The 24,693-nt window shown below is 47.5% G+C and overlaps 2 protein-coding genes across 2 annotated transcripts in view; one reads left to right on the forward strand and one right to left on the reverse strand.

Annotated features, from left to right (window-relative positions):
- The first annotated feature begins 13,572 nt into the window (after positions 1 to 13,572).
- On the forward strand, positions 13,573 to 16,263 carry DKK4 (dickkopf Wnt signaling pathway inhibitor 4). The gene is made up of 4 exons (XM_075556607.1): positions 13,573 to 13,683; positions 14,768 to 14,918; positions 15,267 to 15,422; positions 16,013 to 16,263. The coding sequence occupies exons 1-4, from the start codon at positions 13,573 to 13,575 to the stop codon at positions 16,261 to 16,263; spliced, it is 669 nt and encodes a 222-aa protein (XP_075412722.1).
- Positions 16,264 to 16,721: 458 nt separating this feature from the next.
- POLB (DNA polymerase beta) overlaps positions 16,722 to 24,693 on the reverse strand; it is a 36,324-nt gene continuing 28,352 nt past the window's right edge. The window contains exons 11-14 of the mRNA XM_075556606.1: positions 24,592 to 24,678; positions 19,118 to 19,182; positions 18,572 to 18,711; positions 16,722 to 17,428 (exon numbers count right to left, since the gene is read on the reverse strand). Coding sequence (XP_075412721.1) covers positions 17,334 to 17,428; positions 18,572 to 18,711; positions 19,118 to 19,182; positions 24,592 to 24,678 — 387 coding nt within the window. The 3' untranslated portion in view covers positions 16,722 to 17,333. The remainder of the gene's footprint in view (positions 17,429 to 18,571; positions 18,712 to 19,117; positions 19,183 to 24,591; positions 24,679 to 24,693) is intronic.

Genomic DNA, 24,693 nt, shown 5'->3' on the forward strand with positions numbered 1-24,693 from the left:
GGACCACCGTGTTTGCACAGCTCCCAAGGGACCCCAGTCCCACAGGCTGCGGGGGTCAGGGCTCCCTGGGCTGGGAAGCGGGGCAGCCAGCCCAGCCCTCCACCTAGACTCCCTGAAAACAAATCTGAGGGGGCCCTGAAGATCACGAGGGACTGAGGCCCAGAGCTGATGAGGCCTGTACGAGACCACCCAACGAATGCAAGAAGCTAGAGCCCAGTGTTGCTGGTTCCCAGCCCCGGTTGGCTCTGATGTTGCCCCGAGCGGTCCATGACAAGCTGACAAGCTCCTCGGTCAGCCGGTGCCCCTGGCGTCCTCTACCTTCTGACCTCAGGTAACCAGCTGGTAGCGTTGACATCAAGCCTGTGGCTACATCCTGCGATCTTTGTCTGCTCCCATCAACGGGCCCCTTCTCATCTTTTATTCTACATTTCCTCTGAGATCCTGCCAAACACTTTGTTTCAGTCACTTTGATTTTTTTCTTTTTAGAAAGGCAAAATTGATAGGAAGTCAAACTGTAACCAGAAGCCATAACAAATAAAAATTTCCATTCCTGAGTGACTATCAATCATGGCTTCTGACACGCTGCCTTTGACGTGAACTGCAGCGGCTGTAATTCTGGAAGGTACAGGTGTCAGCTCTAGACACAAGGCTGCGGTTCTGACCGGGGCTTGAATCCCCGGGGAGAGCCCAGGCACGCCCCTGGGGTGGCATGGAAGCCTTTTGAAATTTCCCCTAAAGACTTTTCATCTCCCTGAGGCTCAGGCTGGCCGGGTCTCCCTCTGCACGGAGAGGCTCACATGACACTTCCACTGGGCATTAACGTTGCAGCAACATCTTGGCCAGAACTGCTCGCTCGTGGGGCTCCCTTTGTTCTGCAGGTAAAGGTGTCTGTTCCCTGGGTGATGCGCACGCTTAATGTGCTCAGCTGCTAGCTGCAGGGCTTAAGTGAGGGCTTAAGCCCACCCTGAGCTCCCCGGCAAAAGGACAGGCAATGTGCTTCTGACACACACGGGCAGTCACCGTGGGTGAGGTTGGTTTGGCGGCAGGGGTAGTGTCCCTTGAGGCATGACCGTCACAGCTCCAGGTCCCATTCCAGGGCGGTGGTTTGGATGGGTTCTGCGGGTACTCTTCTGTGGCAGACTATGTTGGCACTCCGTGGCAGAGAAAACGCCTCTCATACAGCGGCACTTACAAACCTTAACCCCCTCCCTGTCGCCGTCCTACCCTGACCCCCATCTCTAATGCACAAGCAATGGAGAGGCAGGGCTTTGGGAGGAAATGTCCCAGTGCCGTCTCCTTTCTGTTGCCATCCTAGCCAGCAAACCCTGGGGCTATGAATGGTTAGGCAGCCTTGGCCGAGTGGAAACTGTACCAAAGTCATTTTGCACAGAAAACTCCTACAGCTACGTTCCTCAAAATTGCCTTGACTCTTTTTGAGAGGGGCAAACGGGTTGCATTGCAAAATGAGGCCTCAGGTAAGGGGATCTTTTTCTTCGATGAGTTGTCCCAAACAAGCCTCTCTTGAGAGATTGCCATGTGTGGTCATGCATTATGCTACAGTTCATGTGATGGTGGAATGTTCTGGCCTGAAGCTGGGTGAGAAGGTGACATTGCGAATGCTAGTTCCTGAGCTGGACACATTGCATTTCACACTGACATTCTTGGTCCTCAAAATATAGTCATTATGGGGTAGGGATTGCCAATTGTGTGGTTTCTTCCACATCCACTTATTCGCCGTGTGAAAATGTATGGACTTAAAGCTTGTTCCAGTACTCAAAGCACGGGGATAGCCATGGCCCTGCCCCCATAGAGTTTATAATCTAATTGTAGAGATCAAGAAGTTGATCATTTGATTTGAGTTTAATAGGTACATGGCAGGCGGGGGCCAAAGGAAACCCGCCTGCTGTTTAGTCCACCCTCCTTCAGTGGAAAGAGAGATAGAGACAGAGACAGAGAGAGAGAGCTTCTCAGTCTGGTGCCGGTGTGTCAACATCCACTCTCCTCTGTTGTCGCTGGGACGCTAATTTGATAGCCCCATGGGAGAAACTGTGGTTGATTAGATATCTCAATATGCAATACACACACAGAAGGACAAATATGAGATAAGCCTCGTTATATAAACTATCTGAATAAACAAATGTGTGCTGTTGCTAGATACTGTGTGAGCCCAGGTGGACTAGAGAAACAAGTCCCGGGAGACTCATGTGTGTAAGAGAGAGCTGTATGTCAAAGAGCAATTGTACATTAAGAAAACATCCCAGCCCAGTCCAGATCAAGGCCATAAGTTCGATATTAGCACTTATGTCCAATATCAGTCTATAAATTCCCATTCAGACTCACGCAACACATGCAATGATGCTGAGTGTAGGAAGAACACAGGCCAGTGGGTGAAAGTTTTGTGGATCCAGTGGTGGTAGGAGCATCTCAGTGCTGGCAGGGGTGTCTGTGGTTTCTTCAGCTCCAGGGCTCTAGCTCCATCAGTATAGTTACATGTATATTGTCAGCAGGAAGATGAAGCAGTGGGTCCCACTTCCAGGATGGAAGACAGAAGTTCCCAGAATCCTCAGGAGAAGGCCATGCCTACACAGAGGCATATTATGACCTGATTGACAGGCTCGACTCCACACCTTCACAAGTTGACAGGAGATTATGTAACTGCCACAGAGGTCCTCAAGTAGATTCTGATTCTCAGTGACCCCACGCTCAGCAGAACAAAATGCTGCCCAGTCTGGTGTCACCCTCACAGTTGTTATGTGCCAGCCCACCTTTGTGGCCACCTGTCAGTCCATCTTGTCAAGGGCCTTCTTCTTTTTCGCCGCACCTCTACTTTACCAAGCAAGATGCCCTTCTCCTTGGCCTGGCCTCTCTTGACGACATGTCTAAAGTGTGTGGGATGAAGTCACGTCCTCCTTGCCTGAAAGGAACCCTCTGGTCATGCTTCTTCTAAGGCCCCATTGGTTTGGCCTTTGTGCAGTCCATGGCACTTTCAATGTTCTTCTCCAGCACCATGGTTCCAATACATCAATTCTTCTTCAGTCCTCCGTATTCAGCATCTAACTTTCACTTGCATGGGAGGTGACGAACAACACCACGAATGCACACCTCAGTCTTCAAAGGAACTTCCTCGCTTTTCAATACTCTGAAGACGTGTGTGCAGCAGATTTTCCTAAGGCAGTACATCTTTTGATCTCTTGACTGCTGCTTCTCTGAGCACTGATTGTGCAAGCAAGACACAATCCTTGGCGACTTCACCCTTTTCTCCATTATCATGATGTGACCTATTGGTCCAGTGGTGAGGATTTTGGTCTTCGTATTGAGTCTTAATCCATACTGAAGGCTGCAGTCCTTGATCTTTATCAGCAAGTGCCTTAAGTTCAGCGGGCAAAGTTGTACCATATGCACATTGCAGGTTGTTACTAAGCATTCCTCCAATCCTGATGCCACATTCTTCTTCATATAACCCAGCTTCTCTGATGATTTGCTCGGCGCACAGTTTGATCAAGTATGGTGAGAGGGTTCAACCCTGACTCCCACCTTTCCTGATTTAAAACTGTGAGGTAGACTTGGCAATGGAAAGGAAGAAAGAAGGAAGGAAGGAAAAGGCAGAAACCCATTTCAAAGGTTTATTTCAGAGTTCCCGGGAGAGGTTCACAGGTCCCTAATTGGGGTCAGAGAAGTCACGCTGTCTAGGAGGGAGGTGAGTACAGAGAAAGGGATGGGAGCATCCTGTGCTCCCAGGTGAGATTCATGGGTCCCCAGTTGGGGGCCTGAAAAGTTATGTTGCCTAGACAAGAAGAGAAGAGTTTTATAACCCGGGTCTGGGGCATTTTCCATTGCAACTTTGCTGTCTGCAGATCCGGGACTAAGCAACAATGTTCAATGTTATCTGCAGCAGCCAACCTCTTATATCTGAGCTGGGGAGGCCACTGAAGGAGAGGGGGAGACCTGGACTCTCACAGCATCCTCGAAGTGTTTCACCAGCTCCAGGTATATTTCCACTCACCTGCCCTGCCACCTCCTGTTTGCGCCCAGCATAAAACATGTCGCTTTCTCTAGTTCTGTTCCAACAACTGCTCTTGACCCATGTACAAGTTCCTCATGAGCACAATGAGGTGTTCTGGAACTCCCATTCTTCTCAGTGTTATCCAGAGTTGGTCATAATCCAAATAGCTCTAGCACAGTCAATAAAACACAAGTAAACATCTTTCTGGTTTTCTCTGCTTTGAGCCAACATCCATCTCATATTAGCAATGATAACCCTTCCTCGACTGTCTTCTTTGGAATTCAGCCTGAACCTCTGGCAACTTCCTCTTAGCAAATGTATAGAGCCCAGGATTTCTCAGTGGTTACCAGGGCAGGGGAGAGGAAAGATGAGGAAGTATGAGAGAGTACTCACCCCCAAAACGGGAAAGAGCTCTGCTGGACGGAGCTTTGTGTGATATGCATTTTTCCTGCTAGGCGAGCATTGAGCAACTGGCTCTGCGTTAGTGCACCCAGTGGTGTCACCTGGGAAGGTTCTCTCTGGTCACAGTGAATTTTTTTCGTGAAAGCAGTTTCACATGAACTTCTTTTTTTTTTGTGGTTTACTGCTTTAAAAAGATGCCACAGAAAGTGTGATGCTGAGGACAGCTTACAAGGACAGTGTTATGGGAAAACGCAAGGTTCTCTTGTTTCAAAAAAGGTGAAATGTCAATTGATGACACACCTCGTTCTGGACGTCTGTCAACTTCCTGAATGGATGAAAATGTCGACTGGTAGTGCATTTGGAGTTCGTTCCACCAGATCAAACTGTTAATCAAGCTTTGTATTTAGAGGTTCTGAAAAGATTATGAACAGTGTTCAACAAAAAGGATCTAGTTGTGGCAGATGTGGGACTGGTTTTGCCACCATGACCATGCACCTCCTCACATAGCCATCTCAGTGCGCCAGGTGTTGCCAAAAACCAGCATGCCTCTCTCGCCCCACACAGCTTACTCACCTGACCTCACTCTGTGTGACTTCTTTCTGTTTCCACGAATGATGAGGGACATTAAAGGACAGTGATTTGATGATCTAGAAGAGGTAAAGAAAACAAAACAAGGGAGATGTTGTCAGTCATCCAAATAGATGAGTTTGAAAAATGTTTTCAAGAATGGAATCTCAGATTTGAGAAATGTATTAAGTGTAATGGAGAGTACTTTGAAGGTGATAAGGTTGTTTTCTAAAAAAAATGTAAACACATAGTTCTAGGGTTTCCCGTATGGGCTCCAATAAATTTCTTCCTTTTTGCTTAAAAAAAAAAAAAGGAAAGAAGTCACAGTAACCTTTATTAAACAAAAACATCAAAGTATGAAGCTGTTGTTTCTCAAAACATACACTTCGGAAGGCAATGTTTCCCCAGAGAGAACTCTGCCCTCGTGTTAAAATGTCATCTCTGAAGGACTGGAATTTCGTCCCTTTTAAATGTTCTTGGAGTCTGTGGAGCAAAAGCAGTGTGAAGCAGCAACAGCAGGGCAGTCGGAGGGGCGGGGTAAGAAGTACAGGAAAGAGGAACCGCTCAGCATCCCTCTCCTGGCCTTTTCCTCGCCAGTGCCTTTTCAATTCCCTTCACGGTCTTCAGAATAAGCCCCCATGAGAGTTGCAGGTCCTTTGAGAAAATCTATCCAGATGGCCCCTCTGGACCCTAAAAATGCTCCCTGCATCCTTGGGAGCTAATCTCACTGCCTGGAATGTCACCGGCCAGCAGACCTTCTCCGGAGCTGCTGTTTGGATGGGACCTCTTTTCGAAGGCGCCCTTCCTAGGGTGCAAGGGGAACTGGGGCCAGCGCGTGGTTGAGAGAATTTGTCGGTCGCCGTCCACCCAGCGCAGAGACCTGTCTAAACACTTCCTTTGGAATGGACCTGTGCACCTATGAACTGGAATGCGAGTAACAATGTTTTTTAACTCACCCTTTATATTTATGGCGACGGAAAACTTGACATTGGGCAGGGGTGAAGCTGTACATGCTGTATGCTAAATTGTTCATGCAAATCATGTTCAGTGGGCAAATGTTGTATTATATACATTTTAAGAAAAATAATTCTTTGGGGACGGACAACAGAAAAGTGGGTGAAGGGAGACGTCGGACAGTGAAAGATATGACAAAATAATAATTTGCAAATTATCAAGGTTTCATGAGGGAGGAGGGAGGCAGAGAGGGAGGGGGAAAATGAGGAGCTAATGCCAGGGGCTTAAGTGGAGAGCAAATGTTTTGAGAATGATGAGGGCAATGAATGTACAAATGCGCTTTACACAACTGATAGATGTATGGATTGTGATAAGAGTTGTATGAGCCCCTAATAAAATTATTTAAAATACATTTTAAAATAGTTTTAACAGAACACAAAAATTAGAAAGCAATCTGGCATACAAGTAAGCATTCAATAAAGCCCACTATTTAACAGAAAATCATTTTATTGGGGTCTCATAAAGCTCTTATCACAATCCATGCATACATCCATTGTGTCGAGCACATTTGTACATTTGTTGCCATCATCATTCTCAAAACATTTGCTTTCTACTCGAGCCCTTGGTATCAGCTCATCACCCCCACCCTCTCATGAACCCTTGATAATTCTGTTGTGAATATTTTTGTCAAAATGGGGGAAGGGACATGAACCGGATAACAATGAGCACAGGGAAAAGAAAATGCTCTGAAATCAATTGTGGCAAAGACTGTAAAACTCTTCTCGATATGACTGGACAATGTGCCAATTTAAAAAGTTTTAAGAAAAAAGATATATCCGGAAGAAAATTCATTATTTGGATAGCTTTTCCTTTGGAAAACTGTTATCAGGCCCCACCCTGACAGGCTTTCCTGTCTACAGTGCCATCATCTTCTATCCAGTTGGCCAAATAAAAATGTCCGAGTTATGCTCTGCTCCTCCCTCCTACTCCCCCCTCCCCCCTTCAAACGCTCCATCTGTCAGCAAAGCAGATCAAGAAGAAGTCGAAAAGCAAATGATGGAGGTGGGGGAAGACGCTGAGCCGAGAGTTCAAAAGCTAAAGACAACAGTGGTAAAAGCTATTCCACCAGCACTGCTGCCCCACGGCGACCTCTGGGTAGATGCACAGCTGAATGGGCATGGGAGGGAGGGAGGGAAAATGAAGCCACACCTCTGACTAGGTGTCGGTTTGACAGAGGATATATGTACATAGGCATTTGCCTTTGCTGCAAATATATGCCTGGCTGTTGTGTTAGTCTGGGTAGACTGGAGAAACAAATCCACAGAAACTCTTATGTATAAAAGAAAATTTGGGGGGAACTAATTACAAGGATCTACATATAGCCTCCTCCCTGGGGGATGGACAACAGAAAAATGGGTGAAGGGAGACGTTGGACAGTGTAAGATATGACAAAACAATAATAATTTATAAATTATCAAGGGTTCATGGGGGGGAAGCGGGGAGGGAGGGGGAAAATGAGCTGATACCAACAGCTCAAGTAGAAAGCAGATATTTTGAGAATGATGATGGCAACAAATGTACAAATGTGCTTGACACAATGGATGTATGTATAGATTGTGATCAGAATTGTACGAGTCCCCAATAAAATGATTTAAAAAATAAAAGAGTTTTATCTAAGGGGTAAATGTACATTAAGAAAGCCCATATGGTAGCAAGTGGACATTGGGCCTCCTTGCGCACACTCCCTCAATACAATAGCACCTTGCCCAGTTAAACGGTCATTCCATGATAACCACCTTCCCGACGTGATCACTGAAGACAGATGTGTGCATAAGCAAACGTAGTGAAGAAAGCTGATGGTGCCCGGCTATCAAAAAGATACAGCGTCTGGGGCCTTAAAGGCTTAAAGGCAAACAAGCGGCCATATAGCTCGGAAGCAACAAAGCCCACAGAGAAGAAGCACACAGCCTAAGTGAATACAAGGTGTTGAACAGACCAGGTAGCAGACACCAAGGAACAAAAACCATCATTGTGTGCTCATCTTCCTCACATAAATGCTGAAGACGAATGTGTGCATAAGCAAGTGTGGTGAAGAAGGCTGATGGTGCCCGGCTATTGAGAGATATAGCGTCCGGGGTCTTAAAGGCTTGAAAGTAAAAAAGCAGCCATCTAGCCCAGAAGCAACAAAGCCCACATGGAAGCAGCACACCAACATGTGTGATCATGAAGGGCTGAGGGGACAAGGTTTCAGACAACAAAGGCAGGGGGTGAAAATCACATCACCGTGAATGAGGATAGTGCATGATGGGGACCCAATGTCCATCTGTAGACAGCTGGACATCATTTGCAGAGGGGGAGTGGGGAGGAGATGAGTCACTCACGGTTCAGTGTAGCAATAATGAAACTCAAAACCTTCCTCTAGTTCTTGAACGCTTCCTCCCCCCAAATTATCATGATCCCAATTCTGCCTTGCAGATCTGGTTAGTCCAAAGGATGCACAGCGGTGCAGTAGGGATCTGGAAACACAGGGAATCTAGGACGGATGAACCCCTCAGGACCAGCGGTGAGAGTGGCGACACCGGGAGGGATGGGGGTGTAGAAAGGGAGAACTGATCTCAGGAATCTACGTGTGACCTCCTCTCTGGGGGATGGGCAACGGGAAGGTAGGTGAGGGGAGATGCCTGGCAGTGTAAGATAAGATAAAATAATAATTTATAAACGATTAAGGGTTCATGGGGGAGGGGAACTTGGGAGGGAGGGGGAAGGAAAAAAGGAAAACGAGGTGATTCCAGGAACCCAAGTGGAAGGCGAATTTTGAGAATGACGAGGGCAACAAATGTATAAGGGTGCTTTACTCAATTGATGTATGTATGGATTGTGATGAGTTGTATAACCCCCAATAAAATGATTTATTAAATTTAAAAAAAAAGAAAGCCCACATGTTCAATACCAATCTATAAAGTCTTCCTCCATCTCACAAAACACACACAATGATGCCAACTGCAGGAGGAAAGCTGAATCAGTGAATGAGCAAGCATCTCAACACTGGCAGGGGTCTCCACACAGGTGGCTCCAGCACCCAGGGCTGCATCAGGGTAGGTCCATGTGGCTTCTCCTCAGGGATGTCTCGCAGGAAGTGAGCCTTGCCAGCTGAAGCAGGGAACTGGCTAAGGCAGCTGCACCCTTGTCCGACCATCAGAAAGCAAGAGACTCAAGAACTAGAAAGGTGAGGCTCACTGAGCTATTTATCTCTCTGCCTTTCAATTAACCTGATATGTGTTTGTCAGCCAGTTGCCACAATAAACCTTAACTATCTCATATGTTGTGGTAGTTACATAATCTGGTGTCAATTTGGGACTTGAGAAGAGTAAAAGTAAAGGGGTGGAGTCTAGTCTATCAATTGGGTCATAACCAATGAGGCCTCTGTGTGGGCATGGCCTTCTCCTAAGAATTGTGGGAAATCCTGTATTCCTTCTTGGAGGCAGGAGACACTTCTGTCTCTCTGTTCACTCCCTGAGATGATGCGCTACTGACAAGACACAGGGCACTATGCCAATAGACCCTGTGCCCTGGGAACTGGAAAAGCCACATGGAGACCCCTGCCAGCGCTGAGATGCTAACAACACCACTGGATCCAAAGACCCACTGGCCTGTGATCATCTTGCATTGTGTCATTGCATGTGTTTCATGAGTCTGAAGAGGACTTTATAGATTGGCATTGGACGTACAGGATAATATCGGACTTATGGGCTTGGACTGGGTTGGGATGCTTTCTTAATGTCCAATTACCCTTTCTATAACTCTCTCTTAGACACATATAGGTTTCTATGGGTTTCTCTAGTCTACCCAGACGAACACAGATGTGGTGGAGCACACTTGGGACAGACTGATGAAAACTTCCTAGATATAACCAAACACCTTGAAGAAAAGAGTTGCAAGGCACAGGATGTGGTGGAGCCCAGGACCACAGTCTTGGGGACCTCCACGGTCACTTGGCATAACATAGTCCACAAAGACAAAGTACTACATCCTATTGGATGAACAGCAACTGGGGCTTTCAAAACTCATGGGTGCTGAGGTAGCATACATTGGCCAGAGGAAAGAGGAGTGAGACTTGCAGAGGCCAGGAAACCATTAGTCCGCTGGACTAATGGACCCAGCAAGCATCAGTGTCCCTGAGACTGCCGCCATCAATTGCTCTGACCGGTATCGCATGAGAAGGTCCTAGATAGAGTGGGAGAAAATGTGAAATAAAATGCAAAATTCTAACTGGTGGAGCCCCTGAGACTATGGCCCTCGGTCACCTGTCAGGTCTGGAAGCAAATTCACCCCTATGGCTGTTTTCAGTGGAGCAATAGGGGCACACTACACCATGTTAGAATAATCGGCTGTTTGAGACCAGAAGGGCAGAGCCGACCCAAGGACAGAGTTCAGCAGGGTTCGGAAAGAAGGAGGAATGGAGGCTGAAACACAGGGAGGAAGGGGATAAGGGATATTACATGTGGGATTGCAATCAATGGCATGAAACACATGTCCTGATGGCTAAGTGGAAAACGGATCTGCTCTGCAAACTTTCACTCAATTCACAACAAAAAGGGGGTTTTGTTTGTTTTCGTTTTTTAGAGAAAAGAACGAACTCTTCTTTCTCGTTCTCCTTGTCACTGCCTCACTGCATTAGGCCGCACCTCCTCCCTGGCTGCGGTTACATCCGATTCCTAAGTGAGGTTTCGCTCCACTCTGTCCTCAGCAGGGTCTCCCTAAAAAGAGAATTCCATTAGGCAATTTTCAAACTCAACTACAAATTCAAACTACAATGACTCCCCAGTTCTTAAGTGTGGTACATTAGGATCTCACAGAGGTGGATCCACGGAAAAGATCCACGCTGGTAAATCGGTTTAGATTGGTGAGGGGTCTCTCACAGCTGGCATTGGAAACTGCCAAGGCCGTTTGAACCTGCCCATCGGTGACCCTCTCAGCTGGTGCTGTGTATACATTGGCACCTGCCCTGTTCTAGGGCTGCCTCTGGTTCTTCGCAGTCCAGCCGCATCTCTTCTAGCTTTGCCCAGTGCCCACCAGGTCTCTTACCAAATGCACCTCCTTGCCGCCGCACACAATTTTCCCTCTACGCAGGGTCAGAGCTACTCTTGCTTCTCGACTTAGCAAACTCCTATTCCACCCACAGAGCCCAACTCTAATGTTACCTCCTTGTGAATGCACTCCCACAGTTCTCCTGGATGCCCCAATCCTGCCTCCTCCCCGAGCCTCCCTCTCTGCCTGTCAGTCGAGTGAGGTCACCCAGCCTGTCGCCTGAGAGGACTCTAGCTCTTCAGGTGCAAGGATCATGTTCTGTTCTGCTACACAGGACATGCACAGTGAATATTTGGGCCATGCCACCGGATTTCCCATCAGCCCTCTCGTTTGTGTATCTTGCCGGAGGCCGTTGGTACTCTGGGATTTCGCTTCAGCGAGGCAACAGGAAGCAGAGAAACCCAGAAGAGAGGGAACCCTGGGGCCCTCTCCTTTATCCTTGGTCATAATTGTCCAACTTCAAAATAAACGCTAACACCCCTAGTCACCTGCTGTATCATACTATCAAAGGCTGTTTGATGTTGTCTGTTAGGTGAAAGGGGGAAAAATTACTTGAGAAGGAAGTAATTCCCATCATAGCACTAGCAGTAAGCAGATAAGCATCACCGACAGGAGGGGGCCAGCCAAGGGATGGAAAGATGCAGATCACTGGCAACCACCTCTGAGTGGCACCTTGCACAACACATAGTCAAAGCCAACCCCACTGACGTGGAGTGGAGTCGATTCCCACACACAACAGGACAGAGCAGAACTGCCTCAGACTGTCCCCACGGCGGGGTCTTCATCAGTGCTGCCTGCCTGGTTAGCAGAGCGAGTACTTCTACCAGTGCCTCGCCAGGGCTCTGGTTATGGCGTCATTGTTGTTAGGTGTGTCGGATCGGTTCTAACCCATAGACACTATGCTCAATAGAAGGAAACACTGCCTGGTCCCAAGCCATCCTCACAGGTCTGCTTAGGTTTGGCCCCATTGTCATTGCTGCAGCCCCTGGGTCAGTCCATCTTGTGGAGGGCCTTCCTGGCTCGCACTGCTCCTCGACTTGACCGCGCCGGACGTGCTCCTCCGGAGACTGGTCTCTCCCGGCAACATGTGGGGCAACGTCTGGCCATCCTTGCTCCCCAGGGGCACTCGGCGGTACTTCTAAGACAGATTTTCTTGTTCTTTTGGCCGTCCGTGGCACTGTCAACATCCGTGACCAGCAATGTAATTAATTCAGATGCATCGATTCTTTCAGGTCTTCTTTATTCGATGTCCAACTTTCACATGCATACAAGGCGACTGAAAATACCATGATTTGGGTCAGGTTCAGCGTAGTCCTCAAAGTAACGAGCATCTTTCTCTTCAGCTCGTTATGACAGACAAAGGAGCTATTTTGAGATTTTCAAATATCCCTCACACGTTGAGCTACCGGAGTGAATTTCCTCTGAGAACAGTGAAACTCATGATCCGATTGTTGTATTCTCAATTGAGGATGTGGCAAGCACAGGTCTAAATTACTTGGATCTTGAAGAATCTGGCAGAAAGGGCGGGGGCGGGGGGAATAAAATCAGAGGAGAAAAAACGGGGATGAAGCAGAAATTGAAATTTTAAAAAGTAGGAAACGGAAATGCATGAAGTTGCATTTAAATCAGGCAGACCTTCAGCAACTTGCTGGGCTCGCCAGTTTATCATATAGGGGACATTAAAGACCCCAAACATCCCACTCAGCTACACAAATCCGTACAGCTCTCTGGGGTGCTCTTCATCCTGGAAAACTCTTGCCCCAATTGCCCTAACGTTTCCATTTCCATTTCAAACAATTCCATTTCCATTTTAAGGAGGGCGATTTTCCCCAACTGACATTTCCTGGGAGCAGGTGCTGTGCCTGTCACAGTTTTTAATCTGCAAGCATTTCCACATCTGGAGGCCGAGCGAGTCACCAGGCTGGTCTCCTATCAGCTGTCACTATCTGCAGTGGCGGTTCAAGGTCTCCTTTTTTGCAGCTCTTTAGTTTTTGGCACCCTCCATAACAGATTGGCCAATATGATTCATTCTCTCTTTGAGTGCAATTAGCTGTGAAAACAGATCTTAGAGCAGGCGCCCCCCCACCCCCGCCCCGGATTATTGAAGGTAGGAAGTGCAGGTGATTATCAGCGCGCCTTTGATACAGACATCCTGCTCCCCTTTGAACTAACTTTGATATGCAATAATTAGGAGCTATCCAACCCCTGGAGGAGAAGCCGCTGTGCCCCTGCCTCTTCGCTACCTCTGTTGAGTCCTTGTTTTGAACTATTGATCAAACAGATTTGAAGGGATTTGTTGAAGCCTGTGTGGGCTCAGGCGGAAGGAAATGAGTGGGGAGGGGGCGGAGAGAAATGAAGGGGGGCACATCTGGCTATAAATTGGTTTAGAAGAAACCCACTGGTCTCGTCTCACTCTTCTCAGTCCACACCCCTTCAGACGAAGGTTGGCTTCTCTTTCCGGGAGGGGCTGGCGAGCATTTACAGGCTTGTTCGTTCGCTGCTTGGTAGAAGCTTTCTGGAGGACCCCGGAGGCCTGAGACCCTCAGGGTGGCCCAAGGATGGTGGTGCTGGTCCTGCTGGGGCTCGGCTGGCTCTGCTCGCCCCTGGCGGCGCTGGTCCTGGACTTCAACAACATCAAGAGCTCTGCCGACGTGTCAGGGGCACGCAAGGTAAGATGCCAAGGCAGGAGGAGAGTGTGCAGGGGGGAGGGGGCTGGGGGCGCATGACTGCGTGGTGTGTTTAGTTATGTAAATCATGCAAACGAATGAGTCCAAGACCTATCTCGAGGCTAAGCTGGATTGATTTAGGAGCTGGGAAGGCTCCCTGATAAAATCCTGAAGATCTTAGCATCTTGTCCCTCTTATGCTTGAGCCCATTGCTGGCAGCGACCGTGCCAATCCATCTCAGTGAGGGGCTCCCTCCTTTTCGCTGTTTCAGCTGCCCACTGCTTTACCAAGCACGGGGTTCCTCTCCAGGGACGGGTCTCTCCTGACCACGTGTCCACAGTACTTGAGATGCAGTCTCGCCGTCCTGGCTGCTAAGGAGCCCGCTGGTTGTAGTGTTAGCACATTATTAAGGCTTTTCGGGGCAGTCAAGAATGAATCAGGTAGACTGGCATTTAAAAAGCTGTACTATCTTGCCAGGAGCCACGGGCAAAATGAGGCTCTCTCGTTTAACTCCTGTCTCGTTTAACTCGTGCCCTATAGGGTCACTGTGAGTCTGACTCAATAGCAGGGATTTTGGTTTGGTGAGATACCATGTGCCAGGCCTTTTAGACACAGCTTCCCAATTAACCTTTGTCACCACTTGAGGCCAGTCTCAAACCTAAATAAAAATGAAGCCACACAGCCCATAAATACAGGAGTTGGAATTCAAGCCCAGAGTGCCAGGGGACATTCCCACCGTCTTATTTTCTGTGAGGCGCTCAGAGGTGCTAGCTGGCAGTTGGAGGCAGAGATTGGTAACTAACTGGAAAGGGCACAGCCAGCCTCGGAACCACTGAGCTGTGTGTGACGTATTGAACTTCCCATAGGTGTAAGGCACACAAGGGGAAACGGTTTCTTCCATTTACAGTATAAGAAAATAACACTGGGTTACAAAAAAGATAATTTCTCAAGTGCAAACCACCTTTCCAGCACCCCGCCCCTTCTCTGGTGATCTGAGCTCCCTTTGGGGCCATGATGCGGCTAAAGGTTTGCCACCGAGTTCCAAGTGCCTCCTCTCTCATTTGGCTTCCTCCGCCTCCCTTCCCAGGGCTCCCAGTGCTTGTCCGACAAGGACTGCAACACCAGGAAATTCTGCCTCCAGGCCCGAGACGAGAAGCCCTTCTGCACGACGTGCCGGGGGCTGCGCAGGAGGTGTCAGCGGAATGCCATGTGCTGCCCAGGGACGCTCTGCATCAATGGTAAGTGACCATAAACCCTGGACGGAACTGCCCCGCCTCCAGGAGCAGCAGGTTTTAACATGAAGACCTAACGGTGGAATTATTGGGCTCATGCTTGAAATAAATTTAGGCTTTGCAGGACCCACACCAAAGCTCATTTCTTTACCAGCAACAACTCTTGCTAATGACGCGGGGCAGGCTTCGATAAGAGGGAGGCTCAAGGTGGAATGAGTATCGTATTTAGTGCCGATGTCCCGGGATCTAGGAAGCTTAGAAACTGAAGGCAGCGGCGCCGCCACACGCAGTGCCAGGATCATAACGAGCAGCCCGGAAAGGGGACTGTTCTCATCACACGTGTCTGTGCTACAGATGTCTGCACAAGCATGGAAGATGCAGCCCCAATATCGGAGAGACAGGCTGAGGACCAAGACGACGTCGACACCAAAGGAGCCAGCGAGCACCACCCAATGCAGGAAAACAAACCCAAGAGGAAGCCAAGTGCCAAGAACCCACAGGACAGTAAGGGTAAGGAGCTGGGTCCCAGCCCAAACATGTTCCCCTCCTGGGCTCTCGGACAGGCGAGGACTGACATTATCCACTCTCCACCAGCAATGTGCAGGCGACATGTCCTGTTGGCAATCTCGTTCCTTAAGAAGCTTAGAGATCGAAGAGGCAGTATAGGGTACTCAGCAGGCCAAGAGGACAGAGGAAGAGTTAGCAACAACAGTAAACAAAAACCTTACACACACACACACACACACACACCACCACCCCCCCTTCTAGAATTGACCAAATGGTGGTTAATCTTCCTAGATTCTCAGGATACAAAAGATAGATGGAAGCAGATGCGCTTTTTAATTAAAACACTTTAATCCACTTTTATTCGTCATTGCCATGAAGATGGTGTGTTGGTACCCTTGACGGATCCTATCTTCAGGTTTAACTGATCCTTTTATAAGTTAGTTTTTTTAAATGAAATTGAACCCCATTTGGGTAAAAATATTTTATTAATGAAAACGTTTCAGTGTTGTAAAACAGATGGGACAAATACAACCACCCCTGCCCCTGGACCCTCTCCCAGCTTTCTAACAAGGCCCCTGTGAACCTTGTTGCAGGACAAGAGGGCGAGAGCTGTCTCAGAACCTCTGACTGTGGGCCTGGACTTTGCTGTGCTCGCCACTTTTGGACTAAGATCTGTAAGCCAGTCCTTCTGGAGGGGCAGGTCTGCTCTCGGAGAGGGCACAAGGACACAGCGCAAGGCCCAGAAATTTTCCAGCGGTGTGACTGTGGTCCTGGGCTTCTGTGTCGAAGTCAAGCTACCGGCAATCGACAACATGCACGGCTAAGACTATGCCAAAAGATGTAAGCAGCTGCAGACCTGGCCAAACAAGGAGGACGCCACAGTATTCAAGTGCACAGCTCAGGCATCGACCCAAAAGCCTTCCTTTAATCTATCTTGCAGCGGCGGAAACAGACTGACGCCCCAGAACTCTGGGATGCTGCTCCATGATGGGAGGGGGTGTGGGCTTTTTTGTCTGCCTCTCTAGAAAACTGATGTGATCTTGTAACACCCATACCCCACATTAAAGAAAACATTTTTTTGCCCTAGTGATTCAATTATTTTAAAATCAACCTGAATGGTTTCTCCACGACAGACCGCGCCTTGGGGGGAAGCGATGGGATCTGAAATTAAAGGCAAATGCATATGACTAAAATAATGCTTTACTGACTTTACGATTCCCCTAGCAGACGCTCAGTCGCTCAGTCCACTGAGTAAGTGCATTCTGTGTCTTAACTATGGGGCCCTGGTGTCTTATTTGTTAGAGTGTTGGGCTGCGATCCCATCTGCAAGGTGAGCAGTTCAAAACCACAGCCCTTTATAATGGAGTACAATCAAGAGCTAACGGTTGCATTTAAAAGGTAAGCCTGCTCTGTGATTTAAGTTATATGTTAAAAAAAGTCAAATATGGGCCAACAGAAGGAAAAAATAAAGTTTACAAAGTTCTATCATTTCTGAAAAAAATACACAGAATCATCTTTTCGTGGCTCATCTCTGTGTACACTGATGGGCCAATCTGTCATCAGTAAGTAGGAGGAAAAGTAGTGAGGAAAGAGAATGTATGTCATTTAAGGAAAGAACATGAGGAAATAAAAACTCCCGTTAACGACCAGCTGCCAGTCCAGCTCTTCTTTATTTCACTCAACTAGACCCTCATGCAGTGTGACCCTGAATGTACTATGTGTTCCAAGTACAGACACTGCTGGTACAACAAGAACAACTTCGTCTGACAGTGGTCCGCGAGGCTTCACTGACTACAATGCAGGCTGAAGCATGAGGACGAACCAGTCCCTTAACACCACCGAAGACCCTCACATAGCAAAGGGGAGGAATAAGTTAAGATGCTGCGGGGCTGCACTGAGGAGGGAGGAGAGGCCTCACTCGCTCCGGTCCTTGGGCTCCCGGTACTTCCACTGGATGTAGTCAAAGATGTCTTTCTCACTATCCACTGGCAGGGGTTCTCCAGCAACACCTGCAAATAGAGAGAGCACAGGTACCATTTAAGGATCAGCTTTGGGATTTAGTTAGACAAGACTCAGGACAGGGAAATACGTGGGGCCCGTTTGGGGGAAGGAGAAGACCATGGTAAACCAAAATGAGATGTGGTAAGTGAAACACTACACAAGCTGTTATGCAGAGCCCCCGTGCTATAGAAGGAACCCAAGTGTCCCAACTGTAGCCGACCAAGGGACCCCAATTCAGGCCTTTCGTTCCCCCCAGCTCTCTCTCCACTGCCGCCACTAAGGACGACCTCAGCTACACTCGCTCTCTTTCCACGCAGGATGGGCCCTGGGCTAGCAGGCCTGGCTCTGCCGGGCTAGAAATGCAGTCTTGCTTTGCCTTGAACTCTGAATTTTCATAAGGGCCCTAGGCACTTTGTATGCATGCTTATATATGAGAAGCTATGACCTTTTACTAGGAACGAACCCTCTATTTTTAAACTCTATGGGGGAAAAAATCCGACAGAATATACTGTGCAATGTTAGGAAGCTCTATAAAACACAGACCAGGCAACTGCTTTCTTTAGGCTGTAAAGATGAGAGGCCCAAACCACCCAGTTCGTCAGACACCAAAAGCAACGATGTCATGGTTTTTCAGAAGCCTGGAAGATATACTTAAACACACACAAATACAACACTGCAGATGACTAAGATGGTGTTTTACATTAACCTTCAAAGGTGGAAAGGATCTCATCAATTCAAATCAAGCTGGAAACTGGGCCGCACTGAGGGCCCTGGATGAGGGCTCTAGTCCCACTTTGTTTCCGGAGGGGCTGATCGCCTCCAGTCGCTGCTGAGTCCGTTTTGACCCTTGGGAACCCCAGGTGTTACAGAGAAGTAAGTGGGTTTCCAGGCCTGGGGCTTTCTGGATGCAGGTGGCCAGGCCTTTCTTTCGCAGCACTCTAGGTGGGTTCAAGGCACCCATCTTTTGGTCAGGAGTGAAGCTTCCCGGTTTGTGCTACCCAGGGATCCCTGCTAGCTAGGAGCTTCCCGTACAATGAACAGGCACAGTGCCTAGAAGGCTTTTTGAAGGAACCAGACCCGTTAAGCCCAAATCATCTTAGAAAATCCCTCTCCAGATGACCACATTGTCTCTGCCGCCCGAGACCACTCACCAGTGACTCCCAAAGGGCGGATTGTGTATTCGTTGATTGTGAAGCCCTTTTCTAGGGCATGCGTTCTCATGTTCTTGTTAAAAATATCACTGCCAGTGAAATAGAGCACGCCACAGTAATACTGATCCTTGGGTATCAACCTAAGAAAAACAAAACAAAACAAAAAAACTAAATCTGTCAGTACATTTTTCAAATAAGGTAAACATAGGAATCCTCAAATCAGTCGGGCATGAATAGTTAAGATAAGTCTCCGTGGCCCAATAAGCCGAGGAACAGCCCCTTAGAACCCACCGGCCGTGCAGTGCGTAAGCTCTGCCTGCACTCTGTGAGAGTGGGGGCGCAGACAGCACCCCTGACGCGCGCAGGCAGACCTGCTGCTGAGCCCGACAAGGCACCGGGAATAAGTGAGCCTGTCCACAGGCTCTGTTCTTTACAGCACTGCAGACAGCAGGAAGGGAACAAAAAGGGGATTCTGGGCATGTCTGTGAACTCCGAGGTTTCCGGGGAGCGGTGGGGTATGCATGGGTCAGCAACAAAGTGTAATACCTGATATCAATCCTCCTGTGCGGGTATTCTTGTCCATCGTTTTCACTGGGGAGCTGGCAGACACCCTAAAGCAGATATTTTAAAGAACATTTACAGATGTTTTAAACCACTTAAGGCTTAAGTTTAACCAAATGTTACCTATGCAGCTACTTGTCCTTTTACTAGCGACAGGTTCAGAATTCTGATCACCTTTACCTTGCTGGTTTGGGGATGCACCAGATACCATCACCACCTACCGTACTTCATGCTCATTGGAGAACTACATGAAAAATCAAGGGAATAAGGATTCTACTTTTGAGAATTTAGTCTTTCAAACTAATTGATTTTCAAACCACTTTACTGGGAGCTAATACAGATGTCATTCCCTAGTTCAATCACATCCAACAGTATGGTACAATTGCCACCACAATCAATTCAAATCATTCTCTCTCTTTGTGATTTCGTGAACTCCTTGATATCAGCTCCCCTTTACCCTCCCTCCCACAAGAATTGAGTCTTTACATGGGACTTTAAGTAAGCCAACAAGCAAATTATCAAACATAAAATAGACCAAGACCCACGGGAAGCAAGCAAGTTGGAAGAATCAGTGACCATGTGTGTGTGTGGGGGGGGGGGGAGAGCTCTCAGGAATACTCTGAGATAACAAGAAACCAAAGAGAAGACGAAGGAGAGAATGTGCGGAGCAGGATGATCCAGTGGACTCATTTAGATCAAAACAAACACCGTGCTGCAGAAGCAGAACGTGTGAAGTCGAGGAAAATCTCTCAGAACATCAGAAATCAGCAGTGCAGGGAGAGAGACACTTTCTGAACGATAAGAAAACCAAAGGACCACCTTTTCCCATCTCTTGGAGTAAACCCAACAGTTTTCCAACAAAAATTATGAAAGTCTGTCTTGTAATCTTTACCCCTCTCCCGAAAAATTGGCCAAAATTTCAGACTGGAAAGTAACCGACACATAAAAAAAAAAAAAAAGGAAGAAAGAAAAGAAAAAGCTAGAAACATCACTACATTTCAAATTTTGAATTTCAAGCACCACATTTTAAGAAAAATTCACAAATGTTAAAGAAAAAATTTACCAAAAAAGGACTTTTTGGTGCTCAAGAGCAGGCAGGACACTCATTCCTAAACCACACTTTTCCACCAGCAGAACAGGAAGAGGAGCCGCGGTGGCAATGGTGAAGTGCCACGGTGGTGGCCCCTGGGGAGAAGAGCTGGGGGTCTGTTCTCGTAAAGATGAGGGCCGAGGGACCCTTCTGGGCATTCTCCTCAGCCACCTGGGTCACCGAGTCTGAATCCACTCAGTGGCACTACCAACGACCACTTGCGGGATAGAGAAAAAGGTTTTCGGTGAGAGTCTTTCCTGTGTACTTTGTACTTGAATCCAAGTGATGTCGTAGCTACTGACTCTCCCTATAAGCGGCTCAGCAAGTGGCCAGCACTTGCCTGTCAGCCCAAAGCCTGGTAGTAAGAGCACCCGGCCTTGAAGCAACGTCACGGCACAGGCCCACAAAGAGTTAAAATTGAAGACGAGCATTTTAACAGTTTGGATGGCTGAAGGGTTAATGAAATTTATTTTCAAAATATAAACATACCTTTTGGGGCATTAACAAGTTCTAACTCAACTTCCACCTTCAAATGGCTCTGGAATGATGTCCACCCGGCATTACCAGGAGGGACCGCGTGGACCTGGCTGCCTGGTTACCACAGGCACCGCTCACACCATTTGTCACAGCAGTCATGGGTTCATTTAATGGCTCTGCTCCTTGCCTCAAGGCTAATTTTATTCCCTTCACTTTTTCTGAAGTGCTAAAAGACTTTCTACTACTATAAATTCTTTGTCAGAGGAGTGGATTAGCTTTGTTTGGCATTTCAATTAGGCTGCTTCCTGTTGTCTGAAATAAATCCCCTTTCATTTCCTGGGGGCAGTCAAGCTAACGACTACTGTCCCTGCGCCTTCACTGCCTACGAAGGTTCACAGAAAATCACCTCAGGCCAAGCCTGCGCACGATACTAAAGTTTTAAAGGCAGTCATGATACATAAAACTAGCAGGCATCTAAAACACTGGAAACTGGTTTTCTTCCAAATGTACATTCACAGGAAGAACAGCTCAATTATCTAAAGACTTTGATTTACAAGAAGATCTGGAATAACCCTGGCTTTTATACAGTTTTTTTTACTATGCACTTACTTCTGTAAGTTTTTTATGCATGTTTTTAAGATTACTGTTTGTTTTATGCATGTTTTTAAAACACATGGTTAAAGTTGTTTTCTCAGCGTTTATAGGAACGAGAGAGGTCTCAGGGTCATGGAGATGTGGAATGAGAATGGCTTATTCCACTTGATAAGTTGAGTTCATTTTACAAATCATTTCCTACAGAAATAAGGTCTTCACTCTGAATCCCACTGCCTGCACATCTCTCTCCCCGCCCCCACTCGCCACCAAACATCCTGGTGATGGACTCAATTCAGACACACACTAAGGTCTGTTCTGTCGTCTCACCTCAGTGAGTCTCCTCTGACTGCCTGTTTCTCCATATGCAGCCTGCTTTTATTACCTTCGCCTCCTGTGTACCCCACCTATTTACTATGCCCATTGCACCATCAGTCCCGTCCCATCCTCCCCACACAGACTTTCGACCTACATTCACTGAACCGTGTCCCCCAAGCTCCTAGACCTGTGTCCTACGGTGTGGGACTTTTTTGTTGCGGTGTTAAGTTTTATTGACATATAATCCACGTTCCTTACAATTTAATAAATAAAACAGTTGTATAAGCATCACCACAACCACTTCAGACTATTTACTATTAGCTTCCGATTACTTCTCAACCCCCTGCCACACTCCTCGGGATGTAGCAGAAACACAGTGCACATGGGCTTTCTTGGCCTCAGCCCCGCTTCTCTGCTCGTCTTTCTCATCACCAGCCGCTTGCACTTCCCACTCACTTTCCTGTTCCCTAGTTTCCCTACTTAGCTCTTCCCCAACCGCCTAAACCGCCTTACATGTGGACCAATGTACGTGACACTTCAAAGAGCATCCCCACATATTACTTCATTTGATCTGCTTAATAGCGCTTTTGAAACAGGAGCGTGAATAGTATTACCATTTCATAGATAAGAAAATGAAAGCCTTAGAAAAGTAAAGCAATTTGCCTAATGTCATGCAGTGAATTCGTGATGGCATCAGAATAAGATGCTCCTCCGTTCTCGACCACGCCTCCTCTTCCACAGTGTAGCCCGCCAACACCCACTCTCTCGGGGCACCACGGCACCAGCACCTGGACTGGTTCCCAAATCGAGTGATTGGAAAGCTGACTGCCACGCTTCTCTTCCAAAGGAACAGACTCTTTTTATAAATGTCCAAGCAGCGAGCGCAAACATAGCATTTTTTTAGCACGTCAGGGACTACTGAAAGCACTTGTATAGTTAGTTACCCCAGCTCTATTCACACACCACTCAGTGCCACTGCGGCAGATTCCTATGTCACACTGCAAGGCCGGCCGTTCTTGCTCTCTCACCCGACTGCTCTACCATCAAACAACTCTTCCCTTGCTTCTTCTTTGGTACCTTCTTTTCTTCTGGCCTCCCTCCTGGGCAATAGCTGTGTATGTGTTGTCAGGTGTGTGACTGTGAGAGGAGGGAGGTGAGGCAGAGTTAGCTGCGAGGCCAGCTCTCTCCCAAGATGGAGAGCAAGGCAATGGCCTTAGCCTTTCACATGGCGCAGGGACAAAGGAGGCTGGAAGCGGTCCACTTTGTAGCCACCACTGGGATCTGGAAGCAGTTACACTTCCTAGAAGGTCCCTGGGGGGCACTGGGTCCCCGGTTTGTACTGGAGAAGAAAGACCAGGGGATCAGTTTCCACAGATGACAGCCAAATAAAGAGCTCTGGAGCAGGTCTCTGTAAGTAAGGAGAATCAATTAGACGGGGTGGGGTTGCAGTTTCTTAGAAAAAGGCCTCATTCGGACAGAGCAGCGACTAGACAGCGTCTAATGCTCACACATACTTGGCTACCCACCTTTCCTTTTTCCTCTTTTACGTTATCCCCAACTCACTAGCTTAAAATTTTGCTAGCTGGATTACTACTGCCTCTGTGGCTCATCCTCTGGATCCCGCTGGAGCACAGTGGGAAACTGCTAAGGCTGTAAAAAGAAGGTTCCGCTTTGGAGGCAAACACGTTCTGGGTGATTGACTTAAGACGGTTGATGTGACTCCCCCAGTGGGGAGTCTAGTGCTTCTCACAGGGCTGACTGCGTGAGGAGAGATGAAGGCCAGAAGAGATCTTCGGAATATGCCTACACCTCTATATAAAAATTCAACTTCACTAGAGTATAGGATTTCTATCTTTTTAAAAATTCTTATGTGTAAGATTTAGGAACACATTTTGAGTAAACAAAAAATTTATCTAATTTTTAAAAAGATGTTTGTGGACATATACAAACCTGATTTCATTAATTTTTTTATAAACCCTACTTTAAATACCATCTTATAATTTACATACTTCTGAGCACAGAACAGGAGCTTAAAACCTGATAGATTCAAGATTTTTCCCTCTCCTAAGGCTCTTTTGTGAACATTTTAAAAAGTTGTAACCAATTCAGGCAAAACACTTTCGTAGCCCATTAAAATCACCAGGCTGTTCTTAAAGATAATCAATTCTCTTTTCAACCATCTGTCTTCTGCTTGGGGCTAAAATCTGGGGCATAGCATCTCACCTTTCAGGCTGACTGGGTTGAGCATGCTCACTCTTTCAAAGCCACGGCCTTTCTCCCTTCAGTCGTGGACGTTGGGAAAGGGGCGCAGAGGAGAGGAGGTCCAAACAACACATTTAAATGACCAGAGTAAAGAGAAGGCCCCGCAAGAAGTCAAACTCATGGATGTGGATTTCTATTTCTGCCTTCCTGCTGGTTTTTACAGAGACTCATTTATTTATTAATCTGGCTTTAATCCATTTGTCATTTGCCTTGAATCTTTCCATGTCAATTGCCAGGGAAGAGTCCAGGACTTTGACAGTTTGTCAGGACAGGTTTCCCTGTGGAAATCTCTGGTTGTCCCTCTGGTGAGACCCTCGTCTCATGCCACGGACCCCCCCGCCCCCTTCTCTGTGTATTCTACCACCCTGATGCTTTTCCTCTGGAGCTGCCGTGGGTGGGGCCCGCTGGGGAAGCGGTCTCAGTCTGGGCACAGGAGCACCGACCCTGTGTTAGGGGTAAGCTCACTGGGGCCAGAGCTGTGCGAGCTCTTGGAAAGCAGATTATGCCAAATTATTCTGATGGCATACACTGCTGACAAACTGGGCGTTTAAAACAAAGAACCTTATCAGAATATTCTGCAGGGCCCTGCTAATTCTTTTCCCTCTATGGCCTGAGAGACTGGATTTGTTGACTAATCCTAAACTACGGTGAGGTCACACACCCCACATGGTTACTGAACAGTCTCTACATTTTCCTTCAAATGCATCAGACAAGCACTTACCATGAACTTCGTCTCCCCCTTGGACAGTGTGTCTGTGATAAAATGGGCCTTTTGTAGTTGCTCCACAACGCGATGCAACAGTTTGGGCTGCAGAATTATAAT

Source organism: Tenrec ecaudatus, chromosome 8, assembly GCF_050624435.1.
Source record: "Tenrec ecaudatus isolate mTenEca1 chromosome 8, mTenEca1.hap1, whole genome shotgun sequence".
Classification (NCBI taxonomy): Eukaryota; Metazoa; Chordata; class Mammalia; order Afrosoricida; family Tenrecidae; genus Tenrec; species Tenrec ecaudatus.

Excerpts from the sequence above, each read along its gene's own strand:
- DKK4 (XM_075556607.1), top strand. The coding sequence starts at position 13,573 with ATGGTGGTGCTGGTCCTGCTGGGGCTCGGCTGGCTCTGCTCGCCCCTG. Across the intron at positions 13,684-14,767 it reads ACGTGTCAGGGGCACGCAAG|GGCTCCCAGTGCTTGTCCGA; the intron begins GTAAGATGCCAA and ends CTCCCTTCCCAG. Across the intron at positions 14,919-15,266 it reads AGGGACGCTCTGCATCAATG|ATGTCTGCACAAGCATGGAA; the intron begins GTAAGTGACCAT and ends TCTGTGCTACAG.